General features: G+C 40.8%; 2 protein-coding genes across 5 annotated transcripts in view; one reads left to right on the forward strand and one right to left on the reverse strand.

The window, feature by feature from the left end:
• Positions 1-1,123, forward strand: part of bcap31 (B cell receptor associated protein 31) — an 18,523-nt gene extending 17,400 nt beyond the window's left edge. For all 3 annotated transcript variants that reach the window (XM_077514238.1, XM_077514239.1, XM_077514240.1), the window contains exon 8: positions 725-1,123. In XM_077514238.1, coding sequence (XP_077370364.1) covers positions 725-751 — 27 coding nt within the window. In that variant the 3' untranslated portion in view covers positions 752-1,123. The remainder of the gene's footprint in view (positions 1-724) is intronic.
• Positions 688-19,978, reverse strand: slc6a8 (solute carrier family 6 member 8). 2 transcript variants are annotated; one of them, XM_077514233.1, is made up of 13 exons: positions 19,204-19,978; positions 14,328-14,459; positions 12,367-12,634; positions 12,021-12,153; positions 8,810-8,944; positions 6,833-6,936; positions 6,629-6,753; positions 6,374-6,486; positions 6,161-6,298; positions 5,976-6,078; positions 4,557-4,657; positions 4,272-4,442; positions 688-4,144 (listed from the first exon to the last, which is right to left on the reverse strand). In XM_077514233.1, exons 1-13 carry the CDS (start codon positions 19,511-19,513, stop codon positions 4,010-4,012), a joined length of 1,968 nt encoding a protein of 655 aa, XP_077370359.1. In that variant the 5' UTR covers positions 19,514-19,978; the 3' UTR covers positions 688-4,009. The 2 variants fall into 2 exon arrangements, with proteins under 2 accessions (XP_077370359.1, XP_077370360.1); XM_077514234.1 differs by lacking the exon at positions 19,204-19,978 and adding an exon at positions 17,479-17,673.
• Positions 19,979-20,633: the final 655 nt, after the last annotated feature.

Here is a 20,633-nt window from a genome sequence, read left to right on the forward strand (position 1 = left end):
TTTCTCTTTCATCCCTTTCCTTATTCCTCCCTCTTTTCTGTCTCTTTTCCTCTCTTGATTTTCCGCCTTTAATTTCCCACTCTTTCCGCTCCTTTTTTACTTCACTCCTTCACTTGTTTTCTACCGGCCCTTTTTTCCCCTTTTCCTTTTATTCCTTCACTCTTTTCCTTCCCTCTCTTCCTCTTTTTACTTATTCCTTCTTTTCTTCACTCTTTTCTCTTCATCTTTTTATTTATCTGGCATCTTTCTTGTCCTTTTTTACTTTTCATTTGTTTACTCTTTCTAGTATTTCTTTCTCATCTCTTTCTCTTTTCCATTCCATTTTTTGTCTATTTCTTCACTCCTTTTATTTTCTACTCCCACCCCCCCCCCCCCCCCCCCCCCCCTCATTTTTCACAATTGTCTCGCTTTTCTTGATGAAATATTTCACACCCATTCTATGCTTACCTGTTACCTCGGACCTTCTCAAATAGGGGGCGGGGCATGGTATGATGCCTTGCATGTGGCCTCAGGATTTTTTTTTCATTTTTATTTATTACATTGTAGAATAAAGTGCATTTGCTCATCCACTACAATAGGTGGCAATGGTGCTTTTTACACAATTGACACTTTCTTCCTCATTGGACGTAACAAAAAAAGAAGCATTTGAACTCATCCACACACTTTGATGACAATTTCCGCAACATGCAGGAGGTGCTTAATTATTTTTTATTTTTTTCTGCAGGCTAGCGGTGACAAAAAGACTGACTGAGGATGATGAAGATGGATGTGCTTCATCTTCATGGTGGTGGGCCTGCGCTGTGGTGTGATGTCACTTCTAGTTGGCGCCTCAAAGCACCTGGTTATTTTCTTTTTTCTTTTTTTTTGTTTGTTTTTGTTTTTGATCACTTCAAAATAAGAGCTTATATTCCCATTGTTGAAGGGTCAAAAAAAATAATTGTGAAAAAAGTGTGTGACCCGAGTTGCCCAACGACTCAACAAGTGTTTGACGCTCTCGGCTCTCATGTAGCCTTTAGCATGAGTTGTTAGCCATACTCGCTTATGTGACTTGTGTGTTATGTTGCCATGGAAACTGCAAACACAACCTGTAATGTGTCACCTCCAATACAAAATTTGACACAAACTTGTCTTGACTGAATGTGTGTCATTGTGTGTGTGTGTGTGTGTGTGTGTGTACATTCAATGTGCACATAGTGGCTGGATAGGGATGGCAGGTGGGGGGGGGGGGGGGGTGTTGAAAGGCAGCTGTTGGCCTTCTTTTAGATAGCACTTTTTTTTGGCGGGGGGTTGGGGGGCACCCCTCCTCCAGGATCTTGTTCCTCAAAATGCTGACTTGGACCAGTCGCTGAGTTATATTTGGCGCCGTCATCCACCTTGCTGAAGACAACGGCGCCATATTGGGAAAGAAAGCGACACTGTGGCGTCAACACAAAGATGTTCTATTTGAGCAGATGCTCTGCTCCCATATCAAATGAGAGACTTGTCTAGATGTTGACTATAGCGACCAGTTTGGCTTTCACTACCAAATACAGTATTTTCAGAGTTAATTATTCTGTTTACACACACAAAAAAAATAGATTAAGTGAACTTGCGAAGTATTGTTCATGAATTGATTATGATTCAGTTAAGTGGTACAATCTGTAACATGAAAATTTTGATCATTGGTTTCCAAAATAAGAGCAAATGTTTTATTTTGAGTCAACACAAAGAATATCACTCAGTTCGTGGATGACTGCAGAAATCACATAACATTTCCTGTTGAGAATGTGAAATGTCCAGCATTTAGACCATTTTAAAGTTAATCAATTATGCATATTGGATTATTATTTTTGATTAAACCCAAAGAATCAGTCAGCTTTTATGAAGGCCGATGGAGGTTAGAGAATATTTACTTTTGAAAGGTTGAAAATCAGAGAATTTTGACAGTTTTAAGCTAAATAATGGCACTAAATATTTGATTATCATGTTTAATGAATCAATGAATTTAATTTTCGATTTTTTTTTTTTGGACACCTCCAGCGACCAGTGTGTCTTGGGAGTAACATTCTTGTCTATTTGTGCCTTTACGTTGACTGGTGACCAGTCCATTATTTGTCTACGGTGGACCCCCGCTAATCGAAGGCGAAAGGGACCACGCTGACCCGTGAGTAGCGAAAATCCACAAATAATTGATGGCGAGTATTTGGATTTTTAAACAGTGTGATTTTGTTGAACCCTCTTGTTAAATTGTGGGTCAAGTTGACACGTTTTTAAGTAAATAATAATAATAAAAGTAGCATTTGTTCTGGGGTAAAAATCATCTTATAAGTATTGCTAGTAGTAATTCAGTTAATAATTATAATAATAATAATAATTATTATTATTATTATTAGTATAAATTATTAGTATAGATACAAGAAATGCTTAGTGAAACTTTTTGACACTTTCGGTTAATTAGCACGCCCCCGCAACATTATTGCTGTTCCCGAATCCGTGAAGGTTAAACACTGCTTCCTGCCAATTCACATTTTCACAGTAAAACGACAACACTATTTACAAATTCTTCACATTTTCTGTCCCACGGATTTCAAGTGTTTTTGTTTTAACTTCCATGCCGCTTGCTGGTCTTGTGACTCGTGAGATGCATAAAGCTGTCATAAAATAAATAAAAAATGCTACATGACGTCATCAGTGATGTAGAAGCTAATGGCGACAGGAAGCGTGTGGTACGACGGCTCGGTTAATGGCTCTTCGTATGAAAGTAGATCCTATATGGACCATATTTGGTACATTTTCTGGTTTGGTGGTGACAATTTACAAAAATAGACTGCACCAAAAAAAATAGCGAGTTAAAAATAAACACTGACAGTTTTCAGCACTGAACGTTAAAAGAAAAATTCTAAAACGTTTGTCGGTGTTAAAGGGGACATATAGAGAAGTGCCTTATTGTTTGCATCCAAATAGTTCATAAAAAAATTGTCTCTAATTGTTTCAAGTGTTAATTTTTGCAAATTAAAACACCTGGGTAAAGGGCTGCTTCATTATGGAAAAAATAATAATCCCGATGATTTCGGAAATAATTGAAATCACGATTATTCAAATGATTATTTTTTTTTATACAAAGCAAGAAAATGTTTAAACATGTAAAAGTATTAAGACAAAATCATTTTAAACACTATAATTATGTAAGTTCCTTTTGGAGCAAACAAGATTGATTAAATTAGTTATTTTAAAATAAAAAAGGTGCAAATATATACATTTAAACAACTCAAAATGAGTATTAATAATCTTTTATTTTTGCTTCCGATTATGCCAACAGGCCTGGACTGGCCATCTGGCATACAGGGCAGATGCCCGGTGGGCCGGTGTCCTTCAGGGCTGATGTGGTGCTATTCAATTATTATTTTACTCCATTTTACACCGAGAGACCAGCCCACAATTTAGAAGGAGCAGCCCATTCATCCATTTACAATATAGAGGTCAAACTGAACCAATAAACATCAGAAGTAGAGCTGGGCGGGCCTAAGTCAAAATGCCAGGCCCGATTATTTGTGCCAGTCCAGTCCTGTGTGCCAATTTTGTAATTGTGGAGTGTAATAATTAAAATTGTAATTGGATTTCGATGAATTGCACAGCCCTAACCTGGTAACACTAAAATTGTAGGGATGGGGCATGGCATATGTCTCCTTTAAACCAACGACAACAAAATTCCCTTTAGTTAGTTTTAAACCCAAAATGAAAGCACCGCCAAAAGGTACTGATCACATACTGCATGAAAATTCGACATACAGTACCTCCAGTTTGCATCAACAAAGTAAAAGTCTTCTGATTGGCTGGTGAACAACAAATGGCATTAAGACAACAGCGTAAGGCAACGCGCACGACCACTCTTTTGTCTTCCTGTGCTGTTATATTCTTTTCGGGGGTTCTTGGGTTACTTCACAGTGTTTTTAATTTGGCGGGTCAGACAGGAAGACTAGCGCGATAAAGTGCGAGTGAGTGAGCGAGCGAGCAGGCTGACGTGGGGGGGTCACATGACGCTCTCGAAGATGATGACTTTGTTGTCATCGCTGGCGGGCGACAGCGAGCTGAGCGGCTTGACGTCGGGCGCCATGTACTCCAGGTGGTGGCTCCCCCACACGGGCGTGGTCAGACGAGCCCAGCGCTGCAAACGCAAAACAATATTAAATCATCATTTTTTGAAAAGTACTATAGCAAAGTTACGCTACAAAGAATTTGCCCATCCCAGACCACCCAATAAACATTTTTGTTTTGCGTTTGTGAACTCTCACCTGTACGAAGGAGCCTTTGGCGCGGAACATTTTGTAAACCAGACTGACCGGGATGCACAACATGGACGACAGCGCCAGACACCAGCCAATCGCTTCGCCCCACCACGGGTACACGTACGTGTTGTTGTACGTCAGCGCCTTGTAGTTGATCAGATGGAACAGGAAGATGCCCTGCAAGGCACACACGGCTCACTCTGTTAATTAATGCAGATGTTTCTTCATTTATTCCATAACCATTCCGACTGAGTTTTTTTTGTGCTAAATGTCGTCCCAGGTGTGCCGTACCATGCACATGCACGGCGTGATGAAGGACCAGCACCACTTCATCCAGGGCAGCGGCCTGTAGCCGATCATACGTGCCACGTCGTCCATGAAGCGGTCGGCGCCTGCCAAGGGAAAATGAAGTCATCAGTGATGTGTTAAAAAAAAAAAAAAAAAAAGATCAAGTTGGCACAAAACTGATTCATTAGTTCACATTTTATTTCATTATTTAGGATTAATGTACTTAGTATTGTATATCTAAAATTGTTGATTTTACTAATGCATTTTTATTTTATTATTGAGACTTTCAAAACCTGTTTATTAGAATAAATGAATAAATAATACACATTAAGAAATACATGGTTTATTTTTACAATACAATTAGAATACATTTTTTATGTAAAATTAATCAACCAATTAATTTAACTATAAATAATAAAAACAATAGTGAACACTGCAACTGTATCTATTGTTTTATTCATTTTTTGTTAATTTCTAAAACTAAATAATTGATTTATTTTATATAATACAATAAAGAACGTATTAGTAAAATTAAAAATGTATATATATATTTAACATGCATTTAATTCCCTAGCTTTAACAATTACAATTAAATCAATTATTTAAAAAAACCAAATACAAAATGTTATGATTTTTTTTTCATTTTACTAATTTATTTTCTTATTTACAAAAACCAATCATTTAGAAATATTACATAAAAGAATAATTGAAAAAATAATACAGTGACAGCGTTTTTATTCTAATATTAAAATTCACATTTCTAATCAATATTGAATAGTATTATTTATTTTAAATGTATTTAATTATAATTAACCAAACAAGCATAATTTTTTTTTTAAATAAATTTGCAAAATTGTTTAAACGTCAACCGCAAAAATATTCTTGCCAATAATATGTTCTATGCAGCCCCACTTGACTAAATATGGTATTTTGTTTAATATTGCGTTGGTGGAATATGAGTTAAGCAGCAAAATCCAGCAGTTTGTATCAATATTATTTTGCCACTTGCTGTCAATTGAGAATGACATCACAGTTGCTCAGGTCTCGGATAACAACCAATCACAGCTCAGCTTCAGAAAACGGGTGAGCTGTGACTGGTCGCTTCCTGAGCTCTGAGTAACTGTGATGTCATCTTCGGTCGACACCAAGTGACAAAATGGCCGCCACCTGAGATGAATAAAAATGGCTGGATTTTGCTTCTTAACTCATATTCCACAAATGTAATATTTAATCATAATCTCATTTTTAGACTAGTGAGGTCACATAACATATTATTGTCAAGAAATGTTTAAAGTTGACTTCCCCTTTATTTTATTTATTTTATTTTATTTTGTTATCTACAATAAATAGGGCCACTCATAAGTCAAGGAACCATTGCAAATGAAAAAAGAAAAGCAATGATGCTATATAATGCACTCGTACCGTAGACCCAGGCCACCACCATGCATTCCCAGAAGGCCTGCCACAGGAGTGTCATCCCGCTGGCTGAGTAGTAGTCAAACAACTGGAACACGTACATTCCTCCCTGCAAGCGCAACAAAATGGCCGGCGGTTGGATTAATCTTCCGACGCGGCGCCAGGCCAACGTGCCGGTGGCGAACACCGACCTGCGTCACCATGGAGATGTCGATGATGAAGCACAGGAAGCAGCAGAGGGCGACGGCGATCTCCCTCTTGTAGCGGTGTTCGTATTTACCGGGGAACAGATCCAGGATGCCCGTCACGAAACCTTCAACACCGACGAACTGAACGGACGCACACGGGACGCCATGACCATCGCCCTAACAGCACATTGGTGTTTTGGAGTGTGCGTTTATCACCTGACTGTCCAAGCCAAGCAGCAGTAACATGAAGAAGAAAAGCGCAGCCCACAATGGTGCCACTGGCATCAAACTGACCGCCTTTGGATATGCGATGAATGCCAAACCAGGACCTAGAGTACGCGCAAACACATTTAGGGGAATGGAAATGGTGGCCTCATAATACCCTAAACTTTAGAAGTTAGCTCAATGAGGTCAAGCTTGACCAAAGATTTAGCATCAAGCTAACGTGACAACCAGAGCCAAAGTGGTCACCTGACTCGGCGACCTGTGAAATGTCCACATTCTGCTCGGCCGCCATGAAGCCCAGGATGGAGAACACCACGAAGCCGGCAAAAAAGCTGGTCCCGCTGTTGATCAGTGCCAGCACGAAGGCGTCTCTGAGGGCAGGAAAACACAAATGCTGAGCAGCGCACCGCTCCGGTTCCACCTTTCCGCCCCTGGTACTCCTACACATACTTGTAGCAGTCGTTGTTGAAGCGGTTGTAGCTGCCCAGAGCTGTCAGCGCTCCCAGACCGATGGCGTATGAGAAGAACACCTGCGTGCCGGCATCGATCCACACCTGCAGGTTCACGTCTCAAAGTTGATCATCTCAGCCGCAAAATGTAGTCATACATACATAAAGTATCTTGTAAATAAGCCCCTCACGTTATACCTTATTATATGTTTTCATGGGACAACACTGAAGAAATTACTCTCTAAATTAGTCAGCACACGTGACCCTCAAACTAACACAACACAGCAGTTAATATCTAAACCAGCAGCAATAAAAGTGAGTGCACCCCTGAGTGAAAATATTCGGCTCAATTTCCTCCCTAGTGTCATGTGACTTGTTAGGTTTGACAAGTGAATGGGGAGCAGGTGTGTTAATGTTCTCATACTAGAAGTTCAATATGGCACCTCATGGGAAAGAACTTCATGAGGATCTGAAAAAAAGACTTATTGCTCTATCGTGAGATGGCCAAAGCTAAAATAAGATAAGAACGTTTGCTTGGGATGAGAACCTACTCTTCCAAATGCAACCTTCTCTGGGGACTAAATCCTCTCTTTGGTCTAGAACATTCTTTCAGGATTAGACCCTTGCCCAAGAACTGGTATCTCCTCACTGGACTAGAATCATCTTTCAAGAATAGAACCTGGACTAAAACCTTCACTTGGGACTGCAACCTTCTCTCAGGCCACACACTTTTCTCAAGACTCAAACCTTCTCTTGGGTCAGGTACCTAATCTGAAGACTAAAGTCTTACCTTGAAATGAGAACCTTCCTTTGGTACTAGAACCTTTTCTCTGGACAATAGCTTTTACTGATGAAGATGAAGATGAAGATTTGCACTCTGTACTCTTGTACTGAACTCATAATCTCTCTGGACTAGACTCTTCTTTAAGGACTCTTGGGTCAAATAACTTGTCTCTTGACTATAACCCTCACTAGGACGAGAACATTCACTTCAACGACAAGTCTTCAACATTATCTCAGACGTGGTACTTTTCTGAGGACTGGAACCTTGCCTTAGGACAAGAACCTTAACTTGAGGACTAAAACTTTTTCTATGGGTTTGCCAACCTTCGCTTTGGACTTGAACCTTCTCACTGGGCTGCAACCTTTCCTGTTGACCAGATCCTTCTCCTTGGACTACAGACTTTTCTCAGGGTCCAAACCTTCTTTTCAGCCTACCTACTTAGGGGACTAAATCCTCTCTGACTATAACACCTTAACCTTTAAAGACTTGAACTTTCTCAAGAGAGCAGTAGTATATCATCTTCAATTGGGACTAGAATGTTGTCTTGGGACAGAAAACCTCTCTCTGGGCTACAACTTTTCTTGGGGACTAGATCCCTCTCCTGCAACTACAACTTTCTGAAAGGATTAGACCCCTTTCCTAAGTACTGGAAACGTCTCCTGGACTCAAACCTTGATTTGGGACTACAACTTCTCTTGAGATGAGAACCTTCACTTGGGACTAGGACCTTCTTTTCAGACTAGCGCCTTTACATAGGATGAGAACATTCTCTTGAGACTAGAACCTTTTCTCAAGACTAGAACCATATCATGGAACAAGGACCTACACTTTAGACTTGAACTTCCTTACATGATGACAACGTTCTCTCTGGGCCAGAAACCTGTCTCAAGACCTTGTCTCTTGGGACTAGAACTTTGTCTCTTGTGGCTGGCACCTCTCTCGTTCATTGGTGTGGTGCTTTCCTACTCGATCTCCCAAACATATTGGGAGTAAACATTTGCAATCATCATGCCTTAAAAAATGAGAGGCATTCATTTTGCGAGGTTCAGTCCTTTGACTTACATTCATTTATGGGGAAGATCTGCCACATCTAATATTGCAGATGTTTTGTATCACAGAAATGGGCCAATCCACTCAATGAGGTGCCTCTCTGTATACAGAATATGTCTCTGATCTCAGTGATCCCAGACTGACCTGAGCCTCCTCCAGCTTGGACCAATCAGGTTTGATGTAGTACATGATGCCGTTGTACGCTCCGGGCAAGGTGACTCCACGGACCAGCAAGATGATCAGCACCACGTACGGGAAGGTGGCCGTGAAGTACACAATCTGAAACACGCACGAAGCACGATCATGTGACTGCCTGCGGAATGTTCCGTGATAAAGTGGGGCAGAAAAACGAAAACAAGGACAAGGCAAATATCAAGTTGAGGAGAACTCCACTCCGCCTGATCCTTCAAAGATGAACTTTTCTGTGGGAACCTGTGCAAATGTGGTGGTAAATCAGACAGTTCTCTGGACTGTTTCAAACTTCCCGTAAACATCAGCTACACTGGCTCATAAGAACACATAGTACATAATATTCGATTTTAGGTCATTTTCAGGGTCAATAACACTTAGACGATTTTCACTGGTTACATTTGACCTGAATAGTAGGTGAGGTTTAACAAGCGGCTCACATGGCTTGATCCTTTATGGCTTGTTTTTTTTATCAACATTTATTTTTACTGCTCTCATTCTCATGTGTGTGTGTGAGCGTGTGCTTTGATGAACCGAGTCACCTCAAGCACCTCGTATAGTTTTGCGCCACCTGCCGCTGAACGCCATCAGGGATGTTTGTATTGAGAACCAAACTCCGTGAGAGCGCACACGTACACATGCACACACGCTCATCAAAATACACACACACGCATACAGTGCATGAGGTTGTTATCAAAGGATTGTATTACTCATCGTTTGGTGTTCTAGATAAGCGCTGATAGGCAGGAACCATTTCGTTATTCAATCCAGCTTACTTAACATTTACACATTTCAAAAGTCCTTGAGCATTTATTGCATTAATTTTACAATTTTGCCCCCTGAAATTCCTGCATGGAATTGTTTATCATTCATGTGGGGGGTTTTCTTATTCCTTTGACATAATTGCTAGATATTTGGAAACAATCATATATATTTAAAAAACACAATAGCGTACAATGAGTACCAGAGTACCAGTTTTCATCCATCATCCATTGTCATGTTCAAGGTCGCAGGGTACGCCTTGAACTGGTCGCCAGTCAATCACAGGTCACACAACCATTCATACCATCACCACTACGTCATCAGTGGCTCAAACCAGGGCCTCATTTTCAAACTCATTTTGGAGTTTAAGTGTTCAGACACTATAACGAATGTCAACATTTTAATGGTTATGCTATTTTAACCTTAATAGTTTATCAATCTAAAATATCTTACCATTCCCACAAATGATATTCACATTGCATTTGATCAAAAGCCAAATTTAAAATGTGCTGACAAGATCGCAATCAGTTTTTTAATATGAGAAATAAAATAGTTCAAATAGGCAAAAAAAAAAAAAAAAGGACCAATAGGCAAGTATGCATAACATGGGACATTTAGTTTTATCAAACGCAGTTAAACCAACAAGATTAAGCTAGCTAACGCAGCACTTCCTGTGAATGCTCTTATTTTGAAACCTATTCTCACAACTTCTGGTGCACTATTTAACAAACTGATGCTAACTTTATGAATCATGATCGCCACAAGACATCAATCATCTGTTGCCATCATGTGTCATTGCCGTTACAGGTTACGAGTTGTTAATTTCTAGTCATGCATTAAATTACAGTATTGCCACTTTACGTATTAAATTATTGTGACTTGGTGACAATTTCAGGAACAAAGGTGGGCAGCAAGTACTCATTACTAGATACAGTATAATGTAATGGTCTGCCTGATGCATTGTTGTTCTTTTGTACAACAAGGTGCAAAGTGTACTAAACTGTATACGGTGAATTCATATTTGCTGATTGTAATCGGGAAACGTGGGCGATTTATTATGTATTTATTTATTTATTTATTTATTTATTCTTAGTAAATAATTGGTTAATTGATATATTGTAACACAAATTATTCGTATAAAGTCTTATTTCATATTGCAATATAATAAGATATTTTACATATTGTTGACGTCAAACCAAAACCTTGTATCTGCAAAAGTCACTTTCCAGAAGACTCCAAAAAATAATTTGTAAAAATAACACCCACATATTTGTACTGACCAATAGTATAGATTTGTGGGGAAAAAAAGAAGAAATTTACCAATTTGTGACTTTTGAGGTTTCGACAGGATTTGAATAATTTAAAAAAAAACAAATGCACTTTTTAAATAATGGTTTGATTACTCTGACAGGGGCGGCACGGTAGTCGAGTGGCTAGCACGTCCGCTTCCCAGTTCTGAGGTCTCCGGTTCGAGTCCAGGCTCGGACCTTCCTGGGTGGAGTTTGCATGTTCTCCCCGTGCCCGCGTGGGTCTTCTCCGGGTACTCCGGTCTCCTCCCACATTCCAAAGACATGCATGGCAGGTTAATTGGGTGCTCCAAATTGTCCCTAGGTGTGCGTGTGAGTGTGGATGGTTGTTCGTCTCTGTGTGCCCTGCGATTGGTTGGCAACCAGTCCAGGGTGTTCCCCGCCTACTGCCCAGAGCCAGCTGAGATAAGCGCCAGCAGCCCCCGCGACCCTTGTGAGGAATAAGCCGTCAAGAAAATGGATGGATGGATGGATTACTCTGACAGGCACAGTGTGATGCTCCATCACCTGCCACCCTCCTCCCTCCATGCTAAAGTCGAAGCTACGTTGTCCCATTTTGTGATGTCATAGCTGGAATGCACATAGCATCTTCATGTGACGCATTATGTAACATTAGTCCACACACACATTCACGTGCGCACACACACACCGTCTCTCTCAGTCATGTCCCACTGCAGAATAAATGACCCCTCCCCCCCTCCACAAAGGACAAATCACAGGCCGCCACATCAGAGCCTCGCCGTGTCCCTACTCAGACCTCCTCCCAGCATCGTTGCCATGGGAACGCTTAGTCTGCTACGTGACTACGTCCGTGCGCCGTGTATGTTGGCGCGCTCCGACAGAGTGCCCGTTCACGTTCGGCTTCAAGTTAGGCTTGTTTGGGTTTGGCAGCTGATCATGTGAACTTTGACCACGCGTGAGTGCTCCGCAGCGCCTCATTCACACACATGCAAGTGCACGCCAGCATGCACAGCACACACACACACACGAAGGACACGCCGACAAGGTCAGTATGTAACTGAGTCCAACTCTGCGCTCCTCTCTCTCTCTCAACCAATGACGTCATTGGTTGATGATGCAAGCAGCGTGAGTTTTACCTTTCCGGTGGATTTGACGCCTTTCCACACGCAGAAGTAGATGAGCAGCCACACGGCCATCAGACACAACATCAACTCCCAGTTGATTTGACCCGGATCATCTAAACCCGAGGAGATGTTCAGAACCTTGTTCCTGCACACACCACACAAATGTTATGTGAAGCATTACAGTAAATGTCATATCACCTGGCACACTACATGAAAAGTTACAAAACAAACTATGTGACAAATAACACTACGTCACATAACTGTGACACGACAACGTACACGAGGTGTCACATGACCAGTCACACTGTCACATGACATTACTCTACATGACAAATGACATGGCGTTAGCAGGACTCACTCCCAGAACTCGATGATGGGCGATCTGGCTTGGGCCACTTGGGCGCAGGTGAGGTTGCTGCCGGCGATGGTGGCGTTATCGCTGGCGTTGTTGCATTGGTGGAGGTTGAAGGCGTCCACGCAGGCGTGGGTGTTCCAGGGGTTGTCGCACGTGGACCACGGCAGGTGGGAGCTGAATGACTTGATGAGGTAGAAGAAGGCCCACGCCAGCACCATGATGTAGTACGTGTTGCAGAAGAACACGATCACCATGGACGCATAGCCCAGACCTAAATGCAAGAAGGATAGGACAGGACAGTTGTTTTCAAACTTTTTGCAGACATAATGATCTATATTAAAAGTTAAATACAACTGAACTGTACTTAACAAGTGAACTGTAATGGATTTAAAGAAAAAGGTTTAAGCCACTGTAACGTTTTATACAGTTTGATTATTGTGGGAATGCTGAACGCATCCCACATTTGTTATTCGGATTTTTATTCTCCTCACTTTTTTGCCGAGAAGCAACTCCCACATAATACTTCCAATTTACATTGTTCAAATTTCAACTAGCTTCAAAAATTCACGCCTCCCGGGTTATATATCATCTGATTCCACATTACTTACAGTATTTGCACAATTTAGCATTTAATATCAACTTTTCCCCATTCATTTTCAATGGGACAGTCATTGAACTTTTTCTAAGTATCACTATACACACCCACTTCCAAAAAAAATAAATATATATATATATATATATATATATATATATATATATATATATATATATATATATATATATATATATATAAAACTTATCATGATTGCCAGGTGTCTGATACTGCTCGGTGGCACAGTTGGTAAAGCGCATTGTCCAGTAACCAGGAGGTTATAATTTCATAATTTATATCTCAATATGCTTTCAGCATTCCCACGCAATTTCCCAGAAATTGCACCCCTTCTAGTTTTCAATGGGACTGATTTGAATACCACCTTCACCAGATTCCAGTTCAACTTTCTTTTTATTCATTTGTCACTCAACTCCAAGTTACTACTTAAAAATTATTAGTAATACTACTATGACTTCTACTATTGCTACTACTACTACTAGTAGTAGTAATCAATAGTTAAATACTTTGTAAATTTCACATAATTTATCCTTCAATTTCCCTCCCGCGTTCAGCATTCCCACACAATTTCTGCACTAGTTTAACTAGTCATTTGCAATTTCAGAAGAAATGGAATGACACATGGAATTATATTGAAAAATTACAAGTAATATACATATGCCGCTGAGAATGAATAGAGATTTTTTTGTGGAAATTTTACTTGGCAAAATGTTGAATTTTTGGCATTTGAATTGAATGAGCAGGAAATTTTGAATGACAAATGGGGACAACATGAGTTTGGTTTGTTGAAAGGGATCATTGGGAATAAATCCGGAATTTTTTGTGTGTATTGTAAAGGTGAGAATGCTGAATTTCGTTCCTCAGGAGAATTGAATAAGCATGAATGATTTATATTTCAAATGTGAATGATATAAATGTGTAATGTTGAATGTGCCATTGTAATAAATGATAAACAACATTTGGGGAAACTTGGCTTCATTGGGATGAATGGGGAATTTTTGGGGTGAAAAATGCTGAATTTGGGGAAAACAATTAATATTTAGAATGAGCAAATACAAGCCCTAATGGTGTGAATTTCTGGAATAGTTTGAAATTCAAATGATGTGAATAGGATGGAAAATGTGGAAGGAGATGCATTTCAAATAAGTGGTCAGCAGTCACAAAATTAAGTGATGCTTTTACGTACCACTAGGAGGAGCCCACTAACACTAGTGATACACTATCACACATTGAGAACCTCTGGTCTGGAATATTTATGGCTCTTTAATTTTACCATGTGCAGCACTTTGTGGGAAGCATAATTCAACTTCCAGATGGCGTAATTAGGACCGGGAGAAGTGGGTGCGTGGCCTACCTTTGAAAAGCGGCGCAATGTTCCACACGTTAATGCTTCCCGCCTTCATGAACTGACCCAAGGAGATCTCCAGGAAGAAGATGGGAACCCCGCCCATAAAGACGATCAGCAGGTACGGGATGAGGAAGACGCCTGGCCGGGAACAGAGAGGAAGGAGAAGTGTTCCTAAGTGACCTCGTCAAGTTAACCATTAACCTGCTCTACTTTTTGTCACGTACGCGTTTTTGCCCATAACCGTTAACTCACAACAAAGACACACCCAATATGCATTGCAGATCTACAAAAATTATAGGTAGTGTAGTTGGTGTAGTTGCATTTGTTGTCATTGTTATTAATGAATGAGGTAATGTAGGTGTAGTGCACGATTTACACTTTGTGTTGGAAGTATAGTGCGCAAATAAATCGCATGGTGGTGGAGTGGCCTTGAATTGTTGACAGTCACAGGAGACCAGCTAAGGATAGCAACATGAAAATAAGGACAAGAATATGGAAATAAAGATGGTAAAGATGATGATGTAAGCCCTATAGATGTATTTAAAGAGCTTACGTTAAAAATGACAAATCCAGGCAAAAATCTCCCCCATGCCCAAAACTACATGTTGCTGATATTGACAAGCTGCCATTCAGCGTTCACGGCAACTGAATCACGTCACGTGCGCACGATTGGCAGAGAGCACAAAGTGAAACGTGTTACCACGTTAAGCTGCAGCCAGTGCTACAGTTAGCAAGATAATCTGGGTAATCCTAGCTAAGTCAGTGTGCTAATTGAGTTTTTACTTTTATTTTTAGAGAAACGCTTTATTTACAAAAGAAAATGAACAGAAAGTATGTTGATAATCACTTCCAGTACATTCATAAAAAATATTCAAGTTGTCTGTGGTTTTGTGGAAATACAATTCCAGGTTCAACCTCGTGTTCACATTACACTTCCTCAAGGCCATAGCAGTTGAGTTATGGCCAGAGTGCAATTCGTCTCTTCAAATGATATAAATAGCCAACTTGGCTCCCCTGATTAAAACTGGCATTTAAAATTGTCTTCCTTCTTGTATTTGGCCCCAGAGAAAACACCTAAGAGAAAGTTGTGTCTGTGATTATCATTGATGAGTAACTTATTAGTCAACAAGTCAACTTTAGTACTCCACAGTGACGTTAAGTGTTTGAAGTCAACTCATCAATTTACAAAGGACATACAACTTGTCCTTTCTGCTGCCGTCGTCCTGAGGAGAAGAAAAATGTGCAGCCAACAAGGCGACACAGTCATCATATGTCGAGAATAAACTTGTGGCAGGTAAGAATAGCAGTTAGCCTAGCTAATTTTGACTTCTATTTGCCAGTAGTCTTGAAAATTACCATCAGTGCCAGCGGTACCTGTACTGGTGGCGGATGATGGTAAAGACACCAAGTGAAACTCCATCTTTGTTGCCAAAATGTTTTGGCTAATAATGAGCAGATAGCTGTGTGCTAGCAAGAAGTTTATCCATCACAGAGGTTGAATGCTACAACGCACAGCATCGCAACATACACAGCACTGAAATCAATGTACAAACCAGTGGAGGTATTTGACCAAAAATGACATTCATTATTCCTCAAATACAATAAAAGCACAAGTGAAACAGAGTAATGATTGTGATTTTTGAGAGCTTGCCTGCATTGTCGCATTTTACAGCACATTATGATGCCAGTTTCCGAATGTCACTTTCCGTGTTAATGTTGTAGCAAACAAAGTTGGTTTGTTATGATTGTATTACTATTGTATTATGTTGTGTGTTTCTGTAAAGCGCATTGTGACAGCTACAGCTGAAAGCAATGTTTACCGGTAAATAAAGATGACTTGACTTGTTGGCTGGACATTTTGTTCCACAAAGCTTTGTATTCCGTTGATAAGAGCACAACGGCGAGCTAAAGTCCGGTTTGTTGACAATACAGGACTCCAAATCAGTTGTATTTGTTATCATTTTTGGTTTGTTTCTATGCCTGTCTGTCGAAATATATCATTACGTGAAACCGGTGCAAAAAAGCAAAAGTTGGCTGTACTGTCCTGAAAAATATCAACGACATCCTCGATTAGTCAACTTTGACTCAACTTTCATCACAATGTAGTCGACATTAAACAAAAGTCTTTTTTTTTTTTTTCTTTCTTCACACTCCCTCACACAAACACACACACAAACCAACATGGTCTCCAGGGGGGGGGGAGCGAACCCACACCAACCGGCACCGAAGGCAAGTGACGGTTCCACTCCTCCACCCGGAGCCCAAAACAAAAATCTTTAGTTCTTTCACATAGGCTATAGGTCAGCACTAGTGAGGGTATTGGTTAGGAACCCAACGATTTATCCCAAGTCAATAAGTGAGCGACTGTCACTCCGACCTGTGTGACAAGTCACAGTCTTTGTGATTTGATGCCAACGAGTGGATGATTCACAGAAGCAAACAAATGACTTGATATATCGGGGTGAACTGTCATCAATATCATTTGACGTCTAGCTCGGGCCTCCCCGCCAGCAGGTGGCACCGTCACCAATTTTCGGCAGCGGCACCTGGGGGTCTGCCAATAGGATTAAAGGATTATTGTCAACTGGGGCTAAACTGTGGCACACGTGGTGTCAGGGATGACTGCGTCACGCTTGGACACACTGAAAATATCCCACGCCTTTCAAGCTCGCAACACGCTGCGCCGAGTCACTATGGCAACCAAGCATCAATAGGCGGAGAGGGGGCGGGGCAAGAGACAGGTAACCCTGGCAACTAGACTGATGACTCAGCCAAAAGAGAGCCTGGAATCTCTCCAGAAACACGCACAATACACAATTACGCAAATGAACACTCAATCAACACACAAAACACAACACAGTGTGACGGGATGGGGAGACACTGAAAGAAAGAAGGCAGTAGGGACGGAAATGAGACGGAGCGCTAAAGAAGGTCCGAGCCGTCATGGCCACCAATTGATAAATGTCAGCGTGACCTTCAAGAAGTTTGACCTTCAAACGGCGCCAAAGTCAGCGGGCGACGAACTGAAACTTTAGGCTTTGTTCAAGTGACCTTCATGCATGTAACAGCTTGGCGCCGTCTTTATGAGAAGGTGAGCGATCGCTTTTGTTTGGAGACAGCAACGTACATTACAAACACAAAAGAAGAAAAGTGTCACCTTCAACTGCATCCTGTGAGAGCGAGTGGACCTTTTCCTCCTCACCTCGCCCCCCGCCCACAGTCAACACTTGTCGTCCTTCTCTCAAACACCGCTGCTGATTCAGCAGATGGTGTGCGCATGTGCGTGTGATAGGCGAGTTCTTATGAGTTTGTATGAGTGCGTGAGTGTGATTGTATGTCGGCTACTTGTAGTGTGCGTGTGTGAGTTCGTGTGTATGTGTTTATGAGCATTGGCAATGGAGGTGTAACAATTTCCAAGTGAGTGTGGCGTCAATCTGTCAATCAATCAACCAATTCGTGAAAGACAAAGCAAATGGCCGCTGCCGGTGGGCGGAGTTAAACTTTATTTTGGAAATCCAACATACGCTCTCAATCTGCGTGGCCTGCAACACAGGGCTGCCCTTAAAATCTCACTTTTGTCAAAACATGTATGTTATGTATGATCCTAAAAACTAGCATTTTAATGGTTCAATAATTCGTCATCACAAAATGGCCATAAAAACTGCTAACAGTGCCACGACTCCGAGTAACTCGTCCAGTTGATGCAATTATTGACCGACCGAGGCAAATTATTTGCACACAGTAGCCTACCTTCAGTCAAAAGTTTCTAACGTTCATAAATGTTTGATTTTTCACCAAACACTGTAAACAGGCAACAAAAAGTCCAAAGATTCCAAGATTATCTTCCACTTGTCATCTTTTCTCAAGTGGCTTTTGTCTGTTTGCAGCCATGTTCTTAGTGGAAGCAAAAAACTTAATGCTCATTATATTGTTTTATTATTCTTGTTTCATTTCGAGTCAAAACAAAAAAAAAAAGAAAAGAAAAGAAAATAATTTTTTTTTAGTCTTTATCTAGGGCAAAAAAGAGAAAAGTTACACCGAAATTGTTTGAAAAAAAAAAAAAAGATTTATTTTCATGTTTTATTGTGAATTCTTATTTGGAAAAAATACAAATTGATTGTGTTGACAATGATGCTTTTATTTTGTGTTATACAACTTCTCATCTTGGTAAAGAATGAATTTGTTCTGTTACTATTGTTTTATTTTGAATATTTTTCTTGGAAAATTCTAACATTATTTGGGTAATAGCTTTCATATATATATATATATATATATATATATATATATATATATATATATATATATATATATATATATATATATATATATATATATATATATATATATATTTTTTTTTTTTTTTTTAAACGTTCGTTTTGGTAACATTGAGATTGTTTTCTATGCATTACTTAATTTCTGGTTTTGTCACGAATGTTATTTGCAAAAACATGACTTGTCAATTGTTCTTGTTTTATTACGTTTTTTTAAATCTTGGTGAAAAATATGACTTAATTTAGTTAATATTGACTTTTTTTTTTTTTTTTGCTATACCGTAACAATGTATTCGAAAAAAAAGTAAGCATTCGTTATTACTTTTACGAATTATTTGTGAAACAATCAAAACAATCAATTTACTACTTTTTTCTTATCTATTTTGAGAGAAATAAAACACCACTTTTTTTCTGGTAAAGTTGGATTTTTCTTGACAAAAAGTTTTTTTTTTTTTTTTTTTTTCCCTTCCGAATTTTTGTTTTGGAAAAACGTCAGTGCATGCTTTGCAGTGAGTCGACATTCAGGTGGGCCAAGCTCGGAGCCAAGTAGCGAAGCGGCATTTTATTTTATTTTTTTAAGTTTTCTTAAATACTTTTTCGTTTTCGCTCACCTCCACCGTTCTTGTAGCACAAGTAGGGGAACCTCCACACGTTCCCCAGGCCGACCGCGAAGCCCACGCACGACATGATGAAGTCCATCTGCCTGCTCCACGTCTCGCGCTCTTGACGCACCGGCGGCGGCGGCCCCCCTACCACCACGCCGCCTTTCTTGCCCTCAGGTCCGGGTCCGTCTGACCCGGGTCCGTCCGGCCCGGCCGCCGCCGCCATCAACAGCCCTCCTCCGAGGTGACTCCTCCTGGCCTCCTCCGGAGGCAGCAGCGAGCAGGTGGAGGGGAGAGCGGGCGCAGTCTGCCTGTCCATCAATCAAAAAGGCGCTCGGTCCAAAATATCCAAAAGCTTTTTCTTTTCCTTTTTTCTTCTCCCCTATCAAGTCTTAGCTGTCAATCAAATCAAGGTGGAAACGTTCCAAAAGAATCAAACCCAAATCAAAGGTCCAAAAGGTTCCGACGTCGACGTTCAGAAACAATCCACAAAACACTTGAACGTCAGCTTGAAGAATCTCATCGGCGGGCAGACTGAGGTGAGGGAGGGGGGGTCACCGTCCGACGAGCATGGGGTCGCCGAGTCCTCCTTCCAGTCCGAGTGCAGGTGGGTGCTGGGGGGTCTGCACCGGAATGCGCACGTCTTCGTGTAATGAGACGCAGGCCGAGTGGGGGTTGGTTGATCCTGCTCTTGATCCTGTGAGCGCCCGGGCGGCCAGCGCGAGCTTTTTAAAGATGCTGCTCAGGGTGACGTCACTGCGCCCGCCCCGCCCCCCACCGTTCCCGACGTCACAGGCAAGGGTCTCCCTTCCTGAAGCGCAGCGTGAATGGATGAGCCTCATTAATAAAATGAGCACGAGAGGATAGACATACGCGGTGTGGATTGCACGCACGCGCACACACTTTAAAAAAAAATAAAAAAATTTGCTTGGTCTTTTCGTCCCTTGAAGTGCGTTATATAAATCAAAGTATTAATTTCAATATGGAATATTTGACTGAATGAACGTAATCGTGCCACCGACCATCAAAAGTGCAGCAGTCGAAGTGGGGGAGGGGCTTACACTGACGTCATCACTAATTGGATTTATTTTCCTCGTCCTTAATTAACCAAGTCTTTGCCTCCCTCTGGTGGACGCAGGAGCAAATTGCAACCGTGCGCTCTGATTACGACAGACTTGAGAGGAGGTCCTCCCAGATTCGAAACACGAGTACGTTTTACACCAGAGGTGGGCAAACTCGGTCATCGAGGGCCGCAGTCCTATGGAGGACCAAAACTGCCAAAATTTTAAAAAATAAATAAATGACTAAAAGTGAAAATAAAAACAGATAAAAAAAAAAAAAAAGGGTTCAAATGTCAGTCAAAAGCGAACGGGAACATGCTAGCATCCAGATGGGTCCCTACTGACAATTCCGAACATACGGGCATTTATATTTACGGA

This window comes from Festucalex cinctus, chromosome 2 (assembly GCF_051991245.1).
Source record: "Festucalex cinctus isolate MCC-2025b chromosome 2, RoL_Fcin_1.0, whole genome shotgun sequence".
NCBI classification, from domain to species: domain Eukaryota; kingdom Metazoa; phylum Chordata; class Actinopteri; order Syngnathiformes; family Syngnathidae; genus Festucalex; species Festucalex cinctus.

Bases quoted from the DNA above. Each gene is read 5' to 3' on its own strand.
- slc6a8 (XM_077514233.1), bottom strand. From the start codon at position 19,513: ATGGACAGGCAGACTGCGCCCGCTCTCCCCTCCACCTGCTCGCTGCTG. The intron at 12,635-14,327 runs GTAGGCCACGCA...TCTTGCATTTAG, and splicing joins CATTGCGCCGCTTTTCAAAG to GTCTGGGCTATGCGTCCATG. The intron at 6,754-6,832 runs GTATGTGTAGGA...TCCTGCCCTCAG, and splicing joins TTCAACAACGACTGCTACAA to AGACGCCTTCGTGCTGGCAC.